Genomic DNA, 25,115 nt, shown 5'->3' with positions numbered 1-25,115 from the left:
CATACTACTTCTACAACTGTTGACAACAATGAAGTGGATGATTTATTGTTTGAATTAGAGGGAACTAATAGTCCAAATATGTTTGATGATAGTGAGCTCTTCAACCAATCATCACTCAATGTAAGGATATATAAATTATTTTACTATCGGTAAAAATTAGATTAGTTAAATAAATTGTATTTGTTTTGTTATATTTGAAAGGTTGTCACTGTTGAGCAGTTAGAGGTAACACCAGTACCAGTAGAAAACCACCAAACTGGGAAAATTGGACTCCAGCTTCATTACGCCAGCCAGTTTCTGATGAACTAGTTACTGGGAAAAAAAAGTTAATATCGGGGGGTGTAAATAAAAACAAAAGGCAGAGAAAAAAATGCATAATGATGTTGCTAGTAAAAAAAAGATGTATATGAAGAGCAGTTACAATTAATCGAGGTGGAGAAAGAGAGAGGTTGTATGCGTTTTGAGTGCGAAAAATTGGAACACGAACTAAAGATTGAGGCATTAAGATTAGAAATTGAAATTAAAAAAAAAACTGTATCAAATTTAAGTTAAATTTTAATCTTATAATTTTTTTAATAGGCCATTTTTTATATACTATAAGTTTATGCTAAAATAAAAAATAAAGAATAAGAAAATGTAATTTGATTTTTTGTTTTTATTGTGGTTGTCTTCCTCGGATGATATATAATATATTATAATCTAAAAAAGAAAATTGAATGATTTATGTTAACATACTTTTATTAAATGGTGTTCATATGTATTCATTAGTCTTTACCTAGCAAAGTAGTTGTTAAGTAGTGAGTTTCTGGTGATTGAGTCTTCACCATTATCATCATGACGATGGACTGTTTCAGTCAAGTCTTCTGCTTCATTTAACTGATTTAAGACATCATCAGAATTGTCTTCAGGTAAATCCTCATTCATATCTCTACATATATTGTGCAAAATTGCTGTTGTTGCAACTATTATTGCCTGCACAGTTTTAGTTGTAATCGCATACCTAACATTAAATATATAAATTTTTTATATAAAATATATATTTTTATTTAGACAACAATTAATTTTATTACAATATAACTACGAACCAAGTGATAATACTGGAAATCTTCTTTTCCAGACCCCAAAACACCTTTCTATTATTTCTCGTTCTAATTTGGGATTCGTTATACAGCATCCTATTCGTCCAACCGGGTTTAATATGGGTGTCAACATATACGGTTTTAGAGCATAACACTGTCTCCTAAGAGGCATTGTATTAAATCACCTGATTCTAATCTGCATACAGCCTTGAATTTCTGAAAATATGCTGTCATGTGAAGACCCAGGCCATCTTGCAACAATATCCATGAATTCAAACTGCATTTACAGTGCTTGCACATTCAAGGAAAAATATCTAAATACAGTATTGGACTAATCGAAAAAATTAACTTAGTTATAATAAACCCGATAATATTATATGACTATAAATAGTAAAAATTAAAATAGTATAAATTTTTTTTTATGAAGTAGAAGTTCGAATTTATGATATTTATTTACCCTTTACGATTCCGAAATGTTCTGAAGATTCACCTCCTGGAGATTGGATTCTCACATGAGTGCAATTCGATTGCACCAAAGACTAATGGAAATCGAAGCAACTTATTAAACAGTTTCATTGTTGTTTCAACAATAGTATTGCACAGGAAGTTAAAAAAATGTCCACTCAATCCCGCGATAGCATAGGAAACTTTTTTTAATTGTTTTGCTGAGTAGTATACATTTGTATGTTCTGCGCACTTTTGACTGCGGAGATTGCAAATTTTTAAGGGGGATTTTTCCCCTCAAAAACTTTTTTTTCTCCGCTCTACCAGACTGCGGTGATTTTAAAATTTTTAGGTGGATTTTCCCCCTCAAACTTTTTTTTCTCCGCTGTACCAGTAAAAAAACACTGATTTTCAAAAACCATAATGTATGTTCTGCGCACTTTTGACTGCGGAGATTGTAAAATTTTAAGGGGGATTTTCCCCCTCAAACTTTTTTTTTCTCCGCTGTACTAGTAAAAAACACTGATTTAAAAAAATTTAAAACCAATTATTTTTTCCCCTGTTACACATAAAGTTTAAACAGTGTATACACTATTTATTTCCCGTGTAACACAGACGGAGTATTCCGCTACAACCAATAAATTTTTTTCTATGTTACACATAAAGTTTAAGCAGTGTATATACACACTTCATAATTATATTTTTTAGTCATGTTTTTTTTTAAAAAATAAAAAATAATACGTTTTGGTTCAAAATAAAAAATATATATTTATATGTATTGTCTCATTATTCTAAATTAATTTTAAATTGATTAAACTAGTTTTCTTACTTCCTAGTAAAAGGTACATATTCTACAATGCGATCATGAATTAATAAACAATAAGCAGTTACACCTGAAAGAGATTCTGATGCTTCAATTTCTAATTGAACATCTACTGATGAAGCTGTAGCTGAATCATTCTGTTTTGACGTATCGATAACAATAATTGGAGCTTGCGTTAGAAATGTAGATGGGCTTAATATCGGGTTCCGAATACTTTTTTCATAGTACGATTCTTGAAACGATGTATACATATCATATAATAAGGTAAAATTATTTTTAGCAAAATCCAAATTTAAATTATCATAAGGATATGCTATTGAGTTTAAAAATACTTTTACATTAGTTATATTACAATGATCGAATACACCACAATCTTTTTCTAACGAATTTTTACGTCCCTTTTGTAATCCGATTATAATGAATCGAGGTTTTTCTAATTTTGAAGCAGTTTTTAGGTTCCATACAACTTTTTTTGTGGTTCCGAGTTCAGGATATTCAAAAGTTTCAAAAGATCTGAACGGGATAAACAAACTTTTTTCTTTTTCAATAAGTTTTAATAATTTTAACCTTTCTTCATCATCAACAGTAATATGTGGAACCTTCCAAACTATTTTTTTCAAAACAACTTTTCCAGAATTTGTACTTCCACTAGTAATTACTTTTAGAGCGTTTAAATCGCTATGACTTCGAGTTAATATTAGTTCTAATCTAGAATTAACTAATATCTTTTTAAAGTCTTCAAATAGACCTAACCAATATTTTAACGGAATGCATGCACTAAATTCTCCATTACTATTTGCTGGGTTTGAACTATTTTTAAATATCCAACCAGCATTTTCATAACAATTATAATTATCAGGTGTACCTGATAGATAACCTTTTAACGAACTGGTAATACCAAGTACACGTGTACTATCTACTTCTATTCCATTGATTTCAAGTCGTATTTGTTCAAAGAGATAGGAAAAACCGTTATTAGTAAGTTTTACTTTTCCAGCATCTGATACTTCACCTTCTAAATATATAAAGCTTTCATTCAGATACGGATAAACATCTGTTTGTTGGATTGATATACGTATTTCATCATTATTATTAAATGAAGTTGTATACGGTGTATATGAATGATATTCGATTTTCGTAATTTTAGAATCGGTTTCAAACGGTGAACTTATATCTAAAATATCACTTTCTGGCATTCTGCTTTAATTTATAACCTAAAGCCTTTAAAATTGTTTTATTTTTCGTTGTTATTTTTTTACTTTATTCGATGTTACCGGTAACGCTTTAGTTATATGACTAGCAAGATTTATCTTTTGTAATGGGCTTATATTAAATTTTAATCCCATCTTAAGATCCGTAACGTTTAATATGTAGATTGATTACTAATTTTTCACCTAAATTGTTTATCGGATTATGATCTTGATCAACTAATTGTATAGTTATTAAATCGATATTTGTTTTATTTAATTTATAATATATTAGGTTAGTTGGAGATTGAATCAGCTTCGCCCCTATGTTCTCAGTAGGAGAAAACTCATAAATTGAATGACTTGGCATGTGGTTGTTGAATGAACCTTGAGCTATACTGCACATTACTTTTATTGAATTAACATTGTTTAAATTTACCACTTTCTTTGAACGATGACCATCAATGTTTTGCAAGTGTGGTTCATAATTTGTTTTTTCAAATCCTAATAAAGGTCCTATACTGTTTGCTACGTTAAAACGTATTGTTGCATTACTGAATATGGTTGTCTTAAAATCTACTTGATCAATCCCGATATCAAAAGTTATTTTCTCTGTTAGTTGTATTCCAATGTATTCGTTAACATTATGAAAGTCATCTATTTGCTTTAAAATTTGATTTTTAATATCCTTAATACCGTAACACCCCTTTTTCAGTGTGATAAAACAGGTTGGAAATTTATTATTATTTAGTAAACGATCGGGGTTTTCTAAATGTATTTCAAACTGGTTATTAGTTTCATTTATGTTTGGAAATGTATTATATGTTTGTAAATTTAACAAAGCAATTTCCGAGTCATCGTACACATCAATTGCTGGAAAATAATGTACAGATAATGTAGTTGTATTACCAGTTAAACTTAATGTAATTGATTCATACATTGTAAAAATTCAAGACATAAATGTCCACAATTAAATGAATTAAAATCTTGATAATTTGAATAGTTATATATAATCGTGTTTCCTTTGAAATAGTTTTGTAATTCAATTGGTGGAGGTAAATCACCGAAGCTATCAAAATATACAACCTTATCTTTAATTTTGTAAAACGCTACCCAATGACTTCCATCACCTGAAGATACGTCTAAGTTTAATATACCACATTCAATTGTTCGTGGTTTTTTAGGTAAGTCATCTCGTGAAAAGACTCCTCGGAAATGATTGATATTAAACTTTGCAATGTATTTTATAATGTCTCTAGATGTGAGTGGTCTGTCAGGTAACGTTTTTATCAGTTTTTTTTCCTTGATCCATTATTGATTAAATTCAATCCGCTACCTTTCTTTTTTTCGAATTTTGAATTGCATTATAAACACTAGCACTCCCAGACATTAAACTACCGAGAGCTGATAACCCTGCGAAAATAGGAATTAGAGGAATCGCACCTCCTGTCTGACCTGGTGTTAAAATCAATCTTTTACCATTAGGATTTTTCTTAACCTTTCCTTTTTTTGCAGCTAGTGTTCTCTTTTTTATTTTTTTATTACTTTTATGTTTACCTTTATAACTCATACCTATTTTCTGTTTAACCTTCATCATACTTTATTTCAGTATTTATAAAGAAGTTTATAAAACCTTCACCAGTCTTATCTGATTTCTACTTACAGGTTGAGCACACTATCTTTCACTGGTTATAAATTTAAAAGATCCAGAGTATTTATAAGAAAAAAAAAAATGGATTTGATTGAACAGAAAGATAAATTAGATATTTCGAACGTTGATACTCAAATAATAAAAAAAACGTCAAGACATGGACCGTTATTACCTGATACTATACGTGCTATTATAGTCGGTCCTAGTGGTTCAGGTAAAACAAATATAATGTATAATCTAATCACTCATGAAAACGGAATAAGATTTGAAAATATTTATTTATACTCAAAAACTTCTAATCAAGAAAAATATGTTTTATTAAAAAAAATAATAGATGATATAAAAGGTGCTAACATTTTTATATTTTCAGACGCTGATAAAGTTATAAAACCGAATTTAACTAAAAAGAATTCTGTAATAATTTTCGATGATGTTTTATGTGGTCCGCAGTCGATAATAAGAGAATATTTCGGAATGTGTAGACATTCAGGTGCTAGCTCTGTATTCTATTTAGCACAAACATATTCTAAAATTCCGAAGCAACTGGTAAGAGATAATTCAAATTTATTAATAATTCTAAAACAGGATGATACAAATTTAAAACATATATTCAATGATCATTCATCAGCAGATATGGATTTCTCAGAATTTCGGAAAATTTCTCATTTCTGCTGGAATCATAGTGATTACGGATTTATGGTTATTGATAAAACACGTGAAATGAATGAAGGTAGATATAGATGTGGTTTTCATACTTTTATTAAAAAAAATAAGTATATAAATATAGTTGTAATATAGACAAAATCTACATAGCATTATCTTTAGTTGAAGGAAGGAAACAGATATATAAGTTCATTATTTTCAATGAATAAAGATAAAGTTTTGTTAAAAAATTTGATATTATCAAAAAAAATATCAAACGTAAAATAATGAACATGAAGCGTGGTGTTATAGATTCTGATAACTATTTTCGCGAAACATTTATACCTTTACTCAAACCATTGACTTCAATTCCAGAAAAAAACACTTCATTTATTTCTGACACTACTAAAAAAAAAAAATACCTTGATCACTAGTGATGGAGATAGCGAAAACGAATCAAATTCATCGTTCGATAATTTTTTAATTTCTAATCCTAAATTACAGCGATATGATAAATCGTATGGCATGCATTATGATTCGGTTAATGATCAACTTAAAATATCAGATATTCCTGTCACTTTTGATCATGGTAACTTACGCTTGCTTGATAATTACTACCCTTGGACTAAAGGACTTTGGTCTTTATTATGTGAGAAAGTACCAAAAAATATGACGATAGAAGATATGGAATCATATTATAATATTCTAAAAACAAGTAAAGTTTATTTAAAGGCAGACGGGAAACCTAAAACCTCAAGATATTTCAAATGGATGAACGTTGTAAAACCTCTATATGATCGAATGAAAATTGATGAAAAACAATTAAATGAGGAAGTATTGAAAATAAATAACACAAAAGTTAAAACTCCTTCTCAATTAAAATTAAAAGAATTTGATAACTTTTTATCTAGCTCAGGCGCAAAACGAAGAAACATTATTAATGATACAGCCATATCAAATGAACCATTTGATTTTTCTTCTTCAGTGATTAATTCTAAATTTGAAGAACCTCCAACTGATCAGCTATTTAACTTTAGTTTATCACCGTCAGTTAAGAAAGGATCTGGTTTATATAAAGATGTAATACCTCATACACAATTAGTGTATTATGATGATCCAAATGAATTAGTTGTTAGATTAAATCTTTTAACATCGTCCCAAAATGCTGGTAATACTGGTGTAAATAATGAAATCATATCTATTATAGAAGAATTACGTGAGAGGAATATTATAGTTTAATGTCTACATTAGAGGGTTTAGCTAATGAGCTACATCGACCTGCAAGAAAAGTATTTCCAAGACGTAGTATAATAACACGATTTAAAGATGACCTTTGGCAAGCTGATTTAATGGATATGCAATCTCATTCTAAACAAAATCTTGGTTTTAAGTATATTTTAGTTGTTATAGATACATACACGAAATATGTATGGGTAGAATCATTGAAAAATAAAACAGGAAAAGAATGTACAAAAGGTATGTTTAATATATTAAAACAAGCTAATCCAAAATATTACAAACAGATAATGGTACAGAATTTTATAATAATCAATTTCAACAGTTAATGAAAAAAAATAAAATTAGACATTATAGTACGTATAGCGTTATCAAGTGTTCAATTGGAGAACGTGTTATACAAACTCTAAAAAAATATATATACAAACATTTTACTGCAACAGGTACATGGAATTGGTATAACAAAATATCAAAAATTATTTATAATTATAATCATACAAAACATAGATCAATTAAATGTACACCATATGAAGCTAGAATAAATACAAGTAAAATCAAATCAAATATACAAACAAATAAAACATTATATAAACCAAAATTTAAAATTAATGATAAAGTAAGAATATCAAAATATAAGCATATATTTAGTAAAGGATATACACCAAATTGGACAACAGAAATTTTCACAGTTTCAAAAGTTTTACATACAGAACCAATAACTTATCAGCTAAAGGATGGATCAAACAATATATTCTAGGTGGTTTTTATGAGCAAGAAATTAAATTGACTGATTTTCCGAACACATTTCTAATTGAACGTATTATAAAAAAAGTTAAAGATAAAATGCTTGTTAAATGGATGGGTTTTGATTCCAGTCATAATTCATGGATATTATCGAAAGATATTATTAAATAATTTTTTTTTTATATATTTTACCTTTTTATAAAAAATAAAAAAAAACAGTATTAAATTAAATTATTTTAGTTATTCATATAATGTTTTCCTTTCACTTTGAACGATACCTACTGATGATAATAATTTAAATTTTAGAAATAATTATTATCACTAGATAGCGTGGAAAAACACCTACTGATGATAATAATTTAATTTAGAAATAATTATTATCACTAGATAGCGGGAAAAAAACACCTACTGATGATAATAATTTAATTTAGAAATAATTATTATCACTAGATAGCGTGGAAAAACACCTACTGATGATAATAATTTAAATTTTTTAGAAATACTTAATATCGATTTTTAAACATAGTGAATATTAGAATAATTATTTTTTTAATTATAATGTTCGTATGCTAGTGAATTAATCCCATCGTTTGTTATAAAACGTTTATCATCGTTACCACTTAGTACAAGCTTATTCATTGTTTTAGAATGAACAACATGTTTATTCGATTGAATAAAATTCATGTTTCTACAAGTTTGTTTATTATCAAGAGAGATATGGTTTATGTACGCATTTAATACTTCTATATAATTTTTAAAATACATATGTTGATTAATTACATATTTTTTTACACCTTTAGCTTTTTTAACCTCATCGTTGTTTTCAGTCTTGTAAGCATATAATTTCGGTCTTAATGAAACAAATTCTTTTAAAATTTTTCCCCCCATTTCATCTTTAAAATAACCAGGTTGATTTTTATGATTTTCGCTAAAACAATAATGATCTTTTGGATAGTTTGATGTATCAAAATACGGAAATAAATCATATCTAATATCATCAAAAAAATTAAATGTTCGAATATTATATATCAAAGAATCTGTATCCGAGTACAATAATCGTATTTTATTATTATATTTATTTTTCATTACATTATAATGAAAATCATACATAAATGTTTTCGAGACATCTAAAATTGCAGACCCTACATAAATTGCTTTATCGAATTTGATAGTTTCCTTATGTTGGTGAATAGCCATAAGATTTTCAGAGTATATAGTTCTATCTTTAAAAGTATTTTTCATCATCAATTTATTTGCTTGTTTATCTGATGTAACCAGTTTTAAAGAAACTCTAGTTCGAACATTCTCCATACATTTACCAAAAACGCTATTAATTAATAATTTCCAAAAATCTTTTTCAAATCTATTTTTAGCTTCTCTCCTCATTCTCGTACATAGTTCGATATATGAGGCCATCCATTTACTCTGTGAAAATTTGATTGCTCGATGAATTTTTACTAATTTAAGACCATTAGCAATTGCTTGTTTTAAATTTTTATAGTGTAATATATATTTTTTTTTTGATGATAAAGTAGTTAATAATTTTTTAACTTTTGAATTTGGAGGACATTCGTTTAAAGGTAAAAACGGGAAATCATTATGTTTTTCATGTAAATATTCAGGATAATCAATATCAACTTCTAATATATATCCGACTTTTGAATCATCAGGAATTTTAGTAACATCTATGTTCAAGTCATCAACCCATTCGAAATCTTTGAAAGGTAGCTCAGTTAACATCGATTTTCCATATAAATTTACACAATCAAGATATGTAATCCATGAAATTGATTTATTAGGATTATAGTTCAAACCTTTAATGTTTGGTATGTTTGCTTTAGCATATCTTTTAACTGATTGACAGATACCCCCTCTGATTGAGGATTCAAAATATAAAAGCATGTTATAATCAGCCAATTTTTCTAATTTAACCTTAGTATATTTAAGCATACAATCGAAAGCAAAGCCTGGAGCAGTCATATAATGAGCAGGATCTAGACTAAGAGTAGATAAACATAAATCTCTAAAATTTTCGAACACATCCGTTAGTATGGTGACATCAGTTTTCAAATAAAGATCACTATACTCACCCAAAGTTTTAATATTAAATACTTTCCAAATTTTTTTAGCATGAGAATAATCATTATTATTAATTTCTTCATTTTTTAAAGAGTTATAAAATGCAGATTTTGAAGGTAATCGAGTTTCGTTTAATTTACTCCAACTATCAATATACTCATAAGGGAAAACCCCTTTTCGTGTGACTAAATCAAATGTTTTATTAGAAAATAATTTTAAAGTTTCTTTAAACCTTGATTTATCTTCAAGTAAATTTTTTGCAAGCTCGCTTAATGAGGAGGCCATAAAACGGAATGTATCAACGAATTTTATACTAAATCTCGGAGCAACCTCTTTACTAAAAGATATATATTTTTCTACAGAATTTGGAATAACATGTATATTCTTATCATCAAAACCAAGTTCTCGAATTATAAAGTGACTATCGTAAGATAAGTTATGAAAAAAAATTGGAACAAATGATGGGTTGGTTATTTCAAAATTACATTTAAAACAAATACATTGTCTATATTTACCAGTAATATGACAGTGATCTCTAACTTTAAATAATTCATTTTCTTCAAAAGATAATAAACATATTTTACAAACCTTTGCTATTTGAAATTCTTTTCCTCCTTTTCAGTCAACGTAATCATTGGTACATTAATTTGATAAATATCATTTATTTTTTTTGAAATATCAATCATATTTTCCATAAAATTTTTTGCCGCATCAATACCTCTATAAATTATTATGTTTGTTGGAATTTTAAACTGTTGCATTAACTTTTCTGTGATAATATTATAGTCAACTTTTACATAAAATGCATAACTCATAATTTCATGTAAATGTGTGATATAAGTTTTACTAGTTTTAGTGAATTCATTTGTCTGTTTAGGTTTTAAAATACATTCAAAGTCAGCATAAATAACAAATGGTATTCTAGAAGTTTTTTTATAACTTTTAAAAAATATGAATTTATTTTTTTTCCTTCTTCAAACATTATCGGTCTTCCTAATTTATTCTTACTACACATTTTTTTATGTTCAGTTAATCCTGTTTCACCCCAAAGTTTACTTTTACATGGTTTATTTCCAAAAGTTGTAAAACACCTCTTACAAATAATTAATTTAGAACAATTTTTAGTTTTCTGACTTCTAATAAATCTTGAAAAATCTTTAATATAACAATAATGTGATGTTTTATGATTATTGACAAAAAATAAATCAAAATGATTTTTTTCTTCTTTATTATTTATAAATAGAGGGAAAATAGTACCTTTATTATTTAAACTATAAACATTAACTGAAACATTATTTAAACGTTCAATTTTTTTATTTGATTTATTGGTGTTGGGAAATCAATACATTTAAAATCTAACCCACTCTTTTTTCAAGAAAATCAAAATATTTTTGGTTAAATCGTGATTTATTAGAACGCTTATCATATTTGGTTAGTATAGAATATTTAAAACAGTATTTATCTTTATTTTTAACGTTTATAATAGCCTTTTTTTCTCGTATAAATTTAGGTAAATCTAAATATGTACCTCCTTTTAATGGATTTACTAAATTGATTCTCAACTGTAACCCATCTATTGAAACAAGTGTCCATCCTGAACCTTTAGCAATAAATTCAGATTCTTCAGCTAATATTTTATCAAACTTTATGTTTAACAAACTAGCGAAATCGGATGAATTACATGCTAAAACATTCGAAGTTTTAAAAGCCACATCTTGTTTATCATGTGTTATAGGACGTGTGTAAGTAGCGTCAACGTGTAAATTAAATTTGATCGACGTTTTAATACACGATTGTCTTAACTTTAAAATTAACTCATGTAAAATATAGTTAAAAAATAATTTGTAATCTATATAATTTTCACAGTTCTTAATTATGAAAGTTTTTGAACCTTTTCTAAATCTTTCTATTTCAATAAGTCCACTTCCAATCGTGTTCATACGCTGTTTTTTTGTTATTATATTTCTGTTCATAATGAGACTGAAATAATAAAAAAAACACATTAAATTTATATATATATATAATATAAATGTTTTTTTTTTGTTTTACATTTTTTAAAAAAAAAAAATAATAATAATAAAATTCTTAAATAAACAATGAGTACTTAGTTTTTTTTTTTAAAAAAAAAAAAATCATTTTAGATTCAAACAAAAAGATTCTGTTAATAAATTTAGATCATCCAATAATGTACAATAATCGCTATGCAGATGATAAGCTAACGTCTGTTTTCGAAATCTAACATAACCATACAAATCATAATATTTATTAACAAGTAATATTTCATTTCTCAAATTTATTATATTCTCTTTTAAGATTTTTATTTTTTTTATATCTTGTAAAAGTGTTTTAGCTAAGTATTTTTCATATCTTAATATTTTAATTTTTCTTTTGATTAAAATTATAGTTTTTCTTTGTTCATGTTTACTTTGTACTTCCTTCTCATCATTATCATCGATTTCTTCATCCAATCGATGAATTTCAATTAAGATATGGTTAAGTAAATCCATTTTCTAAAAAAAAACATTTTTTTTTTTATGTTTTGGAAAAGCTATTATGAACAAAGTAATACTTCTATATAAGTAGGTGTATAAAAAAAAGAAATAATATAAATCAGGTTAAAAAAAATAGATTTATTTAAACAAATTTATTTATTTATTAAATCTTCTAGTTGATTATTTAAAATTGTGGAACGATAACGTATACGTCTATTACATTTTTCACCAATATAATAAGAAAAATTAAACTCATCTAAAACGTCCCTTTTTTCCTTTCTTAACCTATCTATTTCAACTAGATCTATTATTTTTTTTTTATATAAATTATTAATTTTTTTATTTAAAGCTCTTATATCTATTTTTTTTCTTTCTTCATCTTGATCAACACTTTTTTGGTTTTCTAAAACATTCAAATGTAATTCTTCAATCAAAGATCGGAGGTAAACGATTTGAGGAGATTCCATTTTATAATTCTGAAATTATAGGTAAATATTTATTCGTTTATTTTTTTATTTTAAATATAAAAAAGGTAATGTAAAAACTATATCTCATTTACACCACATCTAAAAAAAATAATTTGTACCACTTTTCAAGTTTATAATTCACACCAAATAAAATTTAAAAAAGGGGCATTATCTAATCTGTACTTACTAAAATTATAATTTGTAACATTGTTCACATTATTAAAATTATAATTATAATAAAATGTATATATATAAGTAAATTTTTGTTTAGCAATAATTCATAAAATGTATAAAATCAATCATACTTTAATTATAAATAAATGTAAAAAAACTCTATATATATATATATATATTAAATAAGTAAATTTTTGTTAGCAATAATTCATAAAAATATAAAAATCAATCATACTTTAATTATAAATAAGTAAAACAAACTCTATATAATATATATATATATATTATATATATATATTTTAAATAAGTAAATTTTGTTAAAGTATATTAACTATTTTTTTTTTTTTTAAAAAAAATAAAACATTAATTTAATTATTTATATCAACTAAACTATAAAAAAAAAGCTTAGAAGTGTATAAGACGTAACAACACAAAATATTGTTTACGATTTATCTGTGTATATGTGGTTTGGAAAAAAAAAAAAATGTGAAGATATAAAATTAAACATATTATTATTATTATAATAAATGACATACTTTTAAATGTTGTACTACACACTAATCTTTTTGAACTATTCAAAATGTTTCGTACTATACTCAATTTTAGGGCTGGTACAAATTACATATTTCATTTCGTTTTTTTTTTAACGTGGTGTAAAAAAAAAAAAAAAAAACTAAAATTTATTTATTTATGTAACGCAAATACATGTTATATTTTGATACAAATGAACCTATTTGTGGTGTAAATTATGTAAAATACCATTATTAAATGGAATCATTTTTTATAGTAGAAAATTATAATAGTAAATATTTAATTTAAAGCTAGTTAATAGTAGTAAAGTAATAGTACTTACATTTCTGTTAGCGTGGAGATGCTTGAAAAAAAAATATACTGGCTTCTAGTTGTAGTGAACGGTCTTGGTGAGAGATGGTTCAGCACGATTCAACGACGAAGTCCACTTTGTCGTATGTGTAAGAAATTTAAAATTAAAGTTATTTATTCACTGAATATAATAAAAGCAAGCTCGATGTATTGTTAAGTATAGAACAATGTCATCGGTCTATGCGTAAGTGAAGCTTAACTTTGTCTAATTCTTAATACTACCACAACCCATTTTATATTAAACTATTTGGAGTAGTCCCCCAAAAATATACGTGCGTGTCATGGTAAACAGGAAATTCGACTATACGTTTCTATTTCATATTTTACTATAACCAATTATTTAAATACATATTTTTTTTAATATATATATATATATAACGATTATTAAAACTATGTTCGTAATCCAATTATTTAATATATTAATATTTATTATTCTAAATCTAACCAACTAATATCAGCTCAGGGCAACAGGAATGAAGTAATGTAATATGTCGGATTTCTACATAGTGTTTTTACTGAACTAGCTGTATGTCTAATTCTTAATACTACCACAACCCATTTTATATTAAACTATTTGGGTGTAGCCCTCAAAATATACGTACGTCGTGTCATGATAAACAGGAAATTCGACTATACGTTTCTATTTCATATTTTACTATAACCAATTATTTAAATACATATTTTTTAATCTTTAAAATATATGTGTGTATATATATATATATATATATATATAAACGATTATTTAAACTATGTTCGTAATCCAATATTTAATATATTAATTTCATATTCTAAATCTAACCAACTAATATCAGCTTAGGGCAACAGGAATGAAGTAATGTAATATGCAGGATTTCTACATATGAACTAGCTGTATGTCTAATTCTTAATACTACCACAACCGCTTTTATATTAAACTATTTGGGCGGCGTAGTCTCCAAAATATACGTACGTTTCTATTTCATGTTTACTATCACCAATTATTTATTTTAATCTTACCTTGTAAATTTACGTACCTTGCTAAATTGTATATAACCTTTCAAATCTGACATTGAAATGTAGAAGTCAATTACATTCTTTTAGATACAAATTGCACTTGTTATTACATTCTATTTTTTCGAATTGAAAAGACGTACCTTTCAAATTTTATTCTAGTTAGTGTTTTAGCTGAACTGATTATTTTAAACTTAAGAGGAGGAGTAGAAGTGGTTATATATAATAATATATAAGAGACTCATCGATACAGTATATTCAGTTTACTTCAACAGATTTACAATCTAGACTTTTTTTTTTTAATAAAATTAATTTAATTTTGAAAAAATGTCCTGCTACTCATTTAAAAGCGATGACGAGGAGTCGGTTGTATTTTCCGAAGTAAGTAAAAAAAAACATTTATTTTTTATTTATTTTTTATTTATTTATTTTTTTTTATTATAATCTTATATATAAAAATGAATCGCAAAATTTGGTAAGCGCATAACTCAACAACGCTGGACCGATTTCGCTCATTCTTTTTTTGTGGGTCGTATTGTCAGGAGAAGGTTCTTACGGACGAAAAATTTGAGAAAGTTATCGGGTTAGAGAAATATGACGAGGTGGGGTGATGAATTACAGAGGGCCATCTATCCAGAATAGTCAACTAAATATTTTTGGTATAGTATGGCAACCATTTTAATAAAATAAATCATTTATTAAAATGTTTTTAAAAATGCATGCAAATAGACATACAAACAACGCAAATGTTCGCAAAGTTCGTTGAAGTCCAAGGATGGTTTTTACGGCTAGAAAAATTAGAATATTGCTGAAAAAACCCTAAAAATAGCCCTTTTTTTTTAAAATAGCCCTTCCTATAATATTTATAATATAATATGATCGTATCCATGGCAACCAACAATCGTGTTTTGGCAGAGTGTAGTTAGTTAGTGTTTGTTTAGTTCGTGATTAGTGAAAAAATAATTTATATTTGATATGCCTCCTATAAGACGAAGCAATTTAGTAATAGAAGAACCAGAAATGCTACAAACCAAGCTAATACCGATCTAATTCACAAACGCGTGAAGCGCGAGCAAGTTTGAATCGAGCTGCTTTTAGTTACGATGTGTCAATTGACTACAGTACTACCAATTTGTTGTTATTGGTTCTTATGAACTCGGTTTGCTCACACTGTAAGGCATTAAAATACAAAAACGAAGCCAATGGATTGTGTTGCGCAAATGGTAAAGTGAAATTGATACCTGGATCCACCACCAGAACCATTGTACTCATGGTTTCAGGAATAGGAACAGATTCTATAAACTTTTTGACAAATATCCACAATATAACAATTGCTTTCAAATGACTTCATTTGGGGCAACAAATGTAGTTCGGGAAAATTTTGCCAACTTTCAAGGATGTATTATAGCAGTTACTCATAATATTTTAGCGAACAAAATTTTCTGTCACCAAAGTTAAGATGTGTCACTAATCTTCAATTTCTTATCATTACGAAATATATCACTTAGTCATCATATTATATGGTGTTTCAGTCAGTGACACTTTTTATATTTATATTTGATAGATATTATTAAAACTAAATATATATTTTTAAGATCAAATATTATTTAAGTTTGATCAACGACAATCCATTAATTATACCACGCCATAATATATTTTTTTATTTACAGATACAAGGGCAAATATATCACAGAGCAGGTTCACTGTTACCAGTGTCAGATAGCGACAACAAATTCCTGCAAATTTATTTTATGGGCAATTCACACAAGAAATTGATCTGCGTTGTGCACATAACAATTTAGTAAAGAGGTCTATGTAGAACAATTACAAACTTTATTTCATCAGCACAATCAATTGATTATTTTTTAAAACTGCCCTGGATCTGATGCCATCCGATAATCACAAAATTGTAATCAGAGCTGATAAAACACCTGCAGGTCAAATACAGACGTTTTAATGCACCAACTATGATGAAGTTGCTATCGTTGTAGTTGGAGAAAACTTGGAATCCCGTGATATGTTTTACGTCGTCGGAATGATCAATTACAACGTATAAAGGAAACACACGCGCTCATATGATGCACTGCAATATCCCATTATATTTTGGCAAGGTGAAGATGGCTACGATTTCTCAATAAAAATGATAAATCCCATTGCGGTAACTAAAATATTAGTTTAGCTATGGCGATAATATCTCAGTCATATATTATGTATTTTAATTTTATATTTGAATGTTATTAAAACAAAATCTATTTACAGGTCTGAAAACCAAACAAAAAAGTCAGTTCAATGAACTATATTCATACCGCCTAATGATTCGGGAAAATGAAGATAATCACATATGAAATGTCGGCGATTATATCACAAATATGTTGTTGACATGTATTTAAAATTGAAACAACGAAAGATTAACATTCATCAGGTTGAATCAAACCAAACTCCGATCTGAAGAGTATATTCACCTTCGAGATGCGATTAATACTGATGGAAATGCACAGAATGTCGGTCGGATGACTATTCTTCCAGCAACATACATCGGAAGCCCTCGGCATATGCACGAATATGCTCAAGATGCCATGTCGTATGTTCGTCATTATGGTACAAGAGTTTGTCATCACATTTACATGCAATCCGCAATGGATAGAAATCAATCAGGAGTTATTCTCTGGGCAATCACCATGATCGTCATGATATTACAGCCAGAGTCTTTAGACAAAAGTTGAAATCTTTAATGGATTCATCGTAAAAACATAATGTGTTTGGTTGTGTGAGACACCTGCTGGATGTATTCTGTGGAGTGGCAGAAACGAGGATTGCCACATGCACACATTGATTTGGTTGTTGAAAATATAAGGCCAAATGAAGTTGATGCAGTGATATCAGCTGAAATCCCTAATGTACAAGTAGATCCTGGATTGCATGAGGTAGTTATCAAAAACATGATACATGGTCCCTGTGGAACTCTTAATCAAAATTCACCGTGTATGATGGATGGTAAAGTTCAAAACGATATCCACGGACATTAATATCGGAAACAATTACTGGTAATGACGGTTATCCATTGTATCGTCGCAGATCGACAGCAGACAATGGAAAATCAACAATTGTCAAATTAAATCAACAAGATATTGAAATAGATAATCGTGGATTGTTCCATATTCACCCATTTTATCAAAGACATTCAAAGCACACATCAACGTTGAATCTTGCCATTCAGTGAAATCTATTAATACATTTGCAAATATGTAGCCAAAGGGAGTGATATGGCTGTGATTGGAATTGGTGCAGAGAATTCCAATGATGAAGTTACCCAATACCAAATGGGCCGCTATGTCAGTAGTAATGAAGCAGTTTGGCGAATATTTTCTTTTCCTATTCATGAGAGACACCCTTCTGTTGTTCACTTAGCTGTGCATTTAGAAAATGGACAAAGAGTGTATTTTACAGCACAGAACGCAGTACAAAGAGCTGCTCAGCCACCATCTACTACATAACCAGTTTTTGAGACATGCCAAAACGATGATTTCGCACAAACATTGCTATATTCTGAAATGCCAAAATATTATACTGGAATCAATCCTCAAGGAGATTTATACGACGGAAACAAGGAAAACCAGTTCCAGGATATACAGATGTATATTCCACCGATGCGATTGGCCGGATTGATTTATCAGTACATCCAAGCAATGATGAATGTTTTTACTTACGACTGCTATTAGTCAATGTACGTGGCCCAACATCATTCCAACAGTTACGAACTGTTGATGGTGAATTGTGTGTATCCTACAGAGAAGCCTGTCAACGTTTGCAATTGCTTGAAAATGACGCTCATTGGGATCAAACTCTCAATGATGCTGTAATATCATCACACGCTCATCAAATACGAACATTATTTTCTATAATCATATCTACATGCTTCCCATCAAACCCAATTGATTTGTGGATCAAGTACAAAGATTATATGTGTGATGATATTTTGTATCAAATACAGAATAGAATGGGAAATCCAAATATACAAATCAGTGAAGAAATTTACAATGAAGCATTGATTTCAATTGAGGACATGTGCTTGATAATGTCAAACAAACTATTAATTCAATTAGGCCTGACCGCGCCCAATCGTCCAATGCATGACGCTTTTAACCAAGAGTTGCATCGAGAAAGACTGTATGATCTCAACGATTTGAAAGAATTAATTCAAACAAATCTTCCACTGTTAAATGAACAACAGAAGTATGTATTTGAAACTCTTATGAAAGTAACAAATGATGAAACTGGAGGGATTTACTTCTTAGATGCACCTGGTGGTACAGGAAAAACTTTTTTGATTTCATTAATATTAGCAACAATTCGCTCACAAAATAAAATTGCACTTGCACTCGCTTCGTCGGGAATCGCAGCAACTTTGCTTGAAGGTGGTCGAACAGCCCATTCAGCACTAAAATTGCCATTAAATATGCATAGCAATGAAACTCCAACCTGCAACGTTTCGAAGAACTCTGCAATGGCAAAGGTTTTGCAGCAATGTAAATTGATTGTTTGGGACGAATGCACGATGGCACATAAAAAATCTTTGGAGGCTTTGGACAGAACCTTAAAAGATCTACGGAGCAATAATAACCGATTTGGTGGTGCAATGATTTTATTAGCAGGAGATTTTCGTCAAACATTGCCGGTGATTCCACGATCAACGCCAGCTGATGAACTCAATGCATGTCTAAAGTCCTCCAGTTTGTGGAAACATGTCAAAGTACTTCATTTAAGCAAGAATATGCGTGTCGAGTTGCAAAATGACCAATCTGGAAACATATTCTCTAAACAACTCATTGACATTGGTAATGGCAAATTTCCTATAGACATGTTGACTGGCTGCATTAACTTTCCTCTAAGTTTTTGTCAGTTAACTCGATCAAAAGATGAACTTATTCAGAAGGTGTTTCCAGATGTTTCTCAAAATTACAGAAACCATGATTGGTTGAGCGAACGAGCTATACTGGCTGCAAAAAACATAGATGTAAATGAATTAAATTTCAAAATTCAAGAACAAATTACAGGCGAATTGATGATATATAAATCAGTTGATTCGGCTACTAATCAAGATGATGTAGTCAACTATCCACCTGAATTTTTAAACTCGCTGGATTTGCCAGGATTGCCACCTCACAATCTTCAATTAAAGGTTGGATCGGTGGTTATAATGTTGCGAAATATCAACCAACCGCGTCTTTGCAACGGTACACGGTTAGCGATAAAAAAATTACTAAACAATGTGATAGAAGCAACTATACTCAAAGGAAAGTATAAAGGAGAAGATGTTCTCATACCGCGCATCCCAATGATTCCGACTGATGTGCCATTTGAGTTTAAACGACTACAGTTTCCAGTGCGTCTTGCTTTTGCTATGACTATAAACAAGTCCCAGGGGCAATCATTAAGTGTTTGTGGTATTAATCTAGAAAACCCATGTTTCTCACATGGTCAATTGTATGTTGCCTGTTCCCGTGTTGGAAAACCATCAGATTTGTTTATCTATGCGCCAGGTAATCAAACAAGAAACATCGTATACCACAAAGTACTACAATGATAATAATAATAATTATGATTCACATGATTAACAATAAAGCGATTACTTACTTTTAATCATGACAGAACCGTCACCCTGGTGATAGGGCGTTGTGAATAAAAAATAATTAAATAAAACTATAACAGTTAAAACTATAACTACTTACTTTTAAATCATTATATATGTTTTATTTAATTATTTTTTATTCACAACGCCCTATCACCAGGGTGACGGTTCTGTTCAGGAGAATTTTTTAAAATACGTAGGCCACAAAACTGCCACATTACAAATCTTTCGTCGTGAATTCGACGTAATATTAGCACTATCAATAAGATTAAATTAAAAATTAACACACGGCATACGAAAATGCAAAAAAAAGAAAGTAACACACGGGCAACGCCGTGTCGGGTCAGCTATATAATATATAATTATTTTAATTAAAAGACATTAAATATTTTATGAAAAATTTATTTTGTAAACCGTCATCAGCTTATCGTCTATTTTAATTATAGGATAATATTGCAACAACATCTCAAAAAAAAGGTACATCGAAAAGGTTAGCTGTAAAACCGGAGAAGAAACCAGTATCGAAAAAGACGAAAAAGGTGAGTTATATAAATTTATAACATATTACGAAAAAGTAAAAAAAATAAATTAATTATTATTTTATAGAGCACTGCTATTTGTTATACAGACAAAATATTAGATTTAATAACAGATCCAACTATACCAACCGATGCAGAGAACACTTGAATATAAAAAGGATGATTGTTCATTAACGGTTAAGACACCTGTAGACAATACGGCTGTAGATTACTGGACTATAGCACATTATAAATGTGCTAAAATTGATAAAGTTGCTCTGCAAGATAGGTAATAATAATAATAATATATATATTTAACTAAAGTGAAATATTTATATAAAAATTTAATTTAACCTAACCTAACTTTTTTAGATGGAAGCATGCTGAATGCTCACTCAAAATATCTTTAACAGGACAGCATCCGGATGATTTAACTACAGCCAAAGAAATGGTGACGCTCATTCAATCTGTTTTCGACAAAATGATGCGACATCCCGCCAAGAAGCTAATCAGACACAAACCAAAAAAAATAAACTTATAAAATGTATGTAATAGGATATGGTGTTGGATTAATTTATTTAATAAAAAAAATTTTTTTATATTTTATATTTATTTTTTATTATTTAGATAAAAAAAAAATAATAATAATTCATTTATAGGTTAAAATAAAAATAAAAATAAAAACAAAAAAAAAAATAAAAATAAAAATATTGAAAGTTAGTATACAAGTGGTATTAATTTCACATTTTTTTTTTTTTTTTACAAGAACGATAAATTAAAATAAATTAAGAAACTTTTTCTATATTACATCACTAAATCTTGTAATATCATGTTCGACAATGAATTAAAATGAAATTGTAATAACTCGTACATAAATGAACAATCTTCACTTTGTATATTGCTGTAGCTGAAATCATAATTTTGAATATATTGATTTGTAAATTCGTTTCGTTGACAAGATGATGGTAACCCATTTACGTCAGACTTAATTAACGTATAAGCTGTATCAAACGTTTTTTGGTATGATTCCAATTTTTTCTGTTTTTCAACAATATACAAGTCAATACAATGTTGTAATTGTTTCAAACGATGAAGATCAATATGAGATAATGTTATATAATTATCATTAGAATATAAAACTATAGTTGATTGGTTTACATTAACAGAGTAGAAAAAATTATCAGCTATCTTAACACGTTTACAACGAGTATGCAAATTTTCGATAATTGTATTAAAATTGTTTTCGCACATTAACTTACACCACTGATCAAGATCTAACGTTACAACTTTTTTAGTTAATTTACATTCTAATAATATAATAATTGAAATTTGCTTATTAACTAGAAGTCCAACGGTTACACTTTTCTTACTAAAAGGACGAATATCGAACACAGATTTGATACAACGATTGATGGATTCATATTGATAAAATAAAAAAAAACAGTAAACAGTATTTTTTTTCTAGAAATATGAATATGATCACTAGACAGCTTAGCTCAAACTAACAAGTTTTGTTTATCCATACATGTTATATACTAAACAAATGTAAGGTTACAAAAGAAAAAAAAGAAAAAAAATGTGAACGTATAGTGTCTAGTTGGATAAACAGTAAAGAGTTATTATACTTACCTACCTAATTCGATAGAACCTGAAACATTTTTTAAAATCATTAACATATTAAATTTAAATTAGACGCGTTATCCCACTAGGCTATACGTTCACGAGGTATTAAATAAGTTATTAACACATTTAAGTTTATTAAATTCAGATTTTTTTTATTGAAATATAGAAAGTTAAATGAACTAAACAACAGTATCATATGACCTTGATCCACAATCACAATCACAAATATCGATAATCTTACCATATTTTTTTACTACATTTTCAACAAACTGATTTCCTTTTGATAATAATACAAAAACACATTTCGGATTCCATCTTGAATGTTCAATCCATGGATTATCTCTTTTTCCCAACGATGCAATATAATACCGCAGCAAAAACATTCAACAATATCTTTTTCCCTGAATATATAAAACCGCTTTCAGCTAATGAGTATTTATCTTGAGATGAAGTCAACGGAAATAAATTGAATGTTTTCAATCTTGATATAAATGTAGTGAATTCTGGATATGTAGGATATGCATTGTTTCGTACTAACGAAACAAGTGAACAAAAACTGTTGTTAATTGTTGAAAATTCATTTTTTATAAAAAAAAAAAAATAAAAAAACTTAAATGAATTAAACTTGATTAAAACTAACAGAACCTGATTGAACGATTGTTGAATATTAACTGAACTGTCTGAACTGAAATGAATTCAATAAAACGACTTTTATCTATAATTTATTAAAAAAAAAAAAAAAAAATGATTATTGTGTAACCTGAATGTTTAACTTACAAGGGAAATAAATAGTGTTGAAGTGTGTATACACTGTTTAAACTTTATGTGTAACAGGGGGGGGGGGGGAAATAATTGGTTAAAGGCGGAAACTATATCTTAAATTTTAAAAATCTCCGCAGTCAAAAGTGCGCAGAACATACATTATGGTTTTTGAGAATCAGTGTTTTTTACTAGTACAGCGGAGAAAAAAAAGTTTGAGGGGGAAAATCCCCCTTAAATTTTACAATCTCCGCAGTCAAAAGTGCGCAGAACATACATTATGGTTTTTGAAAATCAGTGTTTTTTTACTGGTACAGCGGAGAAAAAAAAGTTTGAGGGGGAAAATCCACCTAAAAATTTTAAAATCACCGCAGTCTGGTAGAGCGGAAAAAAAAAAGTTTGAGGGGAAAAATCCCCCTTAAAAATTTGCAATCTCCGCAGTCAAAAGTGCGCAGAACATACAAATGTATACTACTTGCTTGCAGAAGATATACTAACACCAAACATATCTGCAACTGATATAAGCATAGTGCCCAAAGCATAAAATCTCAGTGTAAGCAGAACCTGAGTAATTGTAGTTAATGCCATATTCCTAAAAAAAAAAAAATTCGTAGGTATAGGCACAAATACTATGTAAAAAACGATGCATAAATACAAGAAATTGTAATATATTACTGGTATGAGTAATATTTACCTGTCAGTTGCTGTTTCCAGTTTTCCTGTGAGTAAATTTAATAAATAAACTACGCATTTTTTTGAAAGACGAAATCTATACTTAAATTCATTTTCTGTTAAAATGTCGTAGTAATTAGGCCTATCATGGAACACTTGTGGTCTTCTTTCACCAATATAATTTACCTCATCAATAAAATCAATTAAATGATTGTAATTATTCATCTTAAAAATTATATAAATGAGTAGGTAAATATAAAACAAATGAACAATGAAAAATTAAATAAATGCACAGTACACAGTATTATCACAGAATATTCTGTATACTGATAAAAAAACGTATATTATATTATATATACCTATGTTACCGGCAATGTGTTGAATCCGGTATTATATAGAAATCCTAGGTATTCTATAGAATGCCAAAATCAGCAGGAATTCTATAAAATATAATACAATAACTAGGTATTCTATATACTACCTAAACTCAAGCAGGTAAAGTATATAAAATTAATATAAACCTTAGATTTTTACCAAGTGTAATCAATCAATAATGCTCGTAAATGTTTATCTTGATGTTTATTTTATCGTATACAACACCTGTATGATATATTATCGTGATTATTAACTAATGATATATTTATATTATTATCTTGTTAGTGTATATGGAAAAATCCAATATACGTCTTTTAAAATATTATTTCTTTTCACTCTTGTAAAAGTGTTTATCGAGTTAAGATACAGTGTAAAAATGTCCGAACGTTTTTATATTGAACTAAAGAAGTCGAAAAAATTCGAAAAATACTGTTAATTTATCAAATGAAAAATATCAACAAATATTAAATGAATTACTGCTGCTTAAACATGGTAAAAAAAAAAGAAAACATCGCGTGATTACTGGATGCTTCAAAGGTATTTAATTATTTTTTATGATTTTTTTTAAAATTGTATTGTATAAGACGTAATACCTATACTTTTTTTACAATATAATTAATATTAAATAATTTTTAAATTTTGAATAGAG

At 28.1% G+C, this 25,115-nt stretch overlaps 1 protein-coding gene and 2 pseudogenes across 2 annotated transcripts; 2 read left to right on the top strand and 1 right to left on the bottom strand.

The window, feature by feature from the left end:
* On the top strand, positions 1 to 577 carry LOC126550611 (uncharacterized; annotated as a pseudogene).
* Positions 578 to 692: 115 nt separating this feature from the next.
* Positions 693 to 24,007, bottom strand: LOC126551152 (uncharacterized; annotated as a pseudogene).
* Positions 5,007 to 5,923, top strand: LOC126550610 (uncharacterized). 2 transcript variants are annotated; one of them, XM_050202441.1, is made up of 3 exons: positions 5,007 to 5,398; positions 5,555 to 5,730; positions 5,816 to 5,923. In XM_050202441.1, the coding sequence occupies exons 1-3, from the start codon at positions 5,266 to 5,268 to the stop codon at positions 5,906 to 5,908; spliced, it is 402 nt and encodes a 133-aa protein (XP_050058398.1). In that variant the 5' UTR covers positions 5,007 to 5,265; the 3' UTR covers positions 5,909 to 5,923. The 2 variants fall into 2 exon arrangements, with proteins under 2 accessions (XP_050058398.1, XP_050058397.1); XM_050202440.1 differs by having other exon boundaries at positions 5,813 to 5,923.
* Positions 24,008 to 25,115: the final 1,108 nt, after the last annotated feature.

The sequence above is a fragment of the Aphis gossypii genome, chromosome 3 (genome assembly GCF_020184175.1).
Source record: "Aphis gossypii isolate Hap1 chromosome 3, ASM2018417v2, whole genome shotgun sequence".
Taxonomy (NCBI): Eukaryota; Metazoa; Arthropoda; class Insecta; order Hemiptera; family Aphididae; genus Aphis; species Aphis gossypii.
This window is presented reverse-complemented; position numbering and strand designations above follow the sequence as displayed.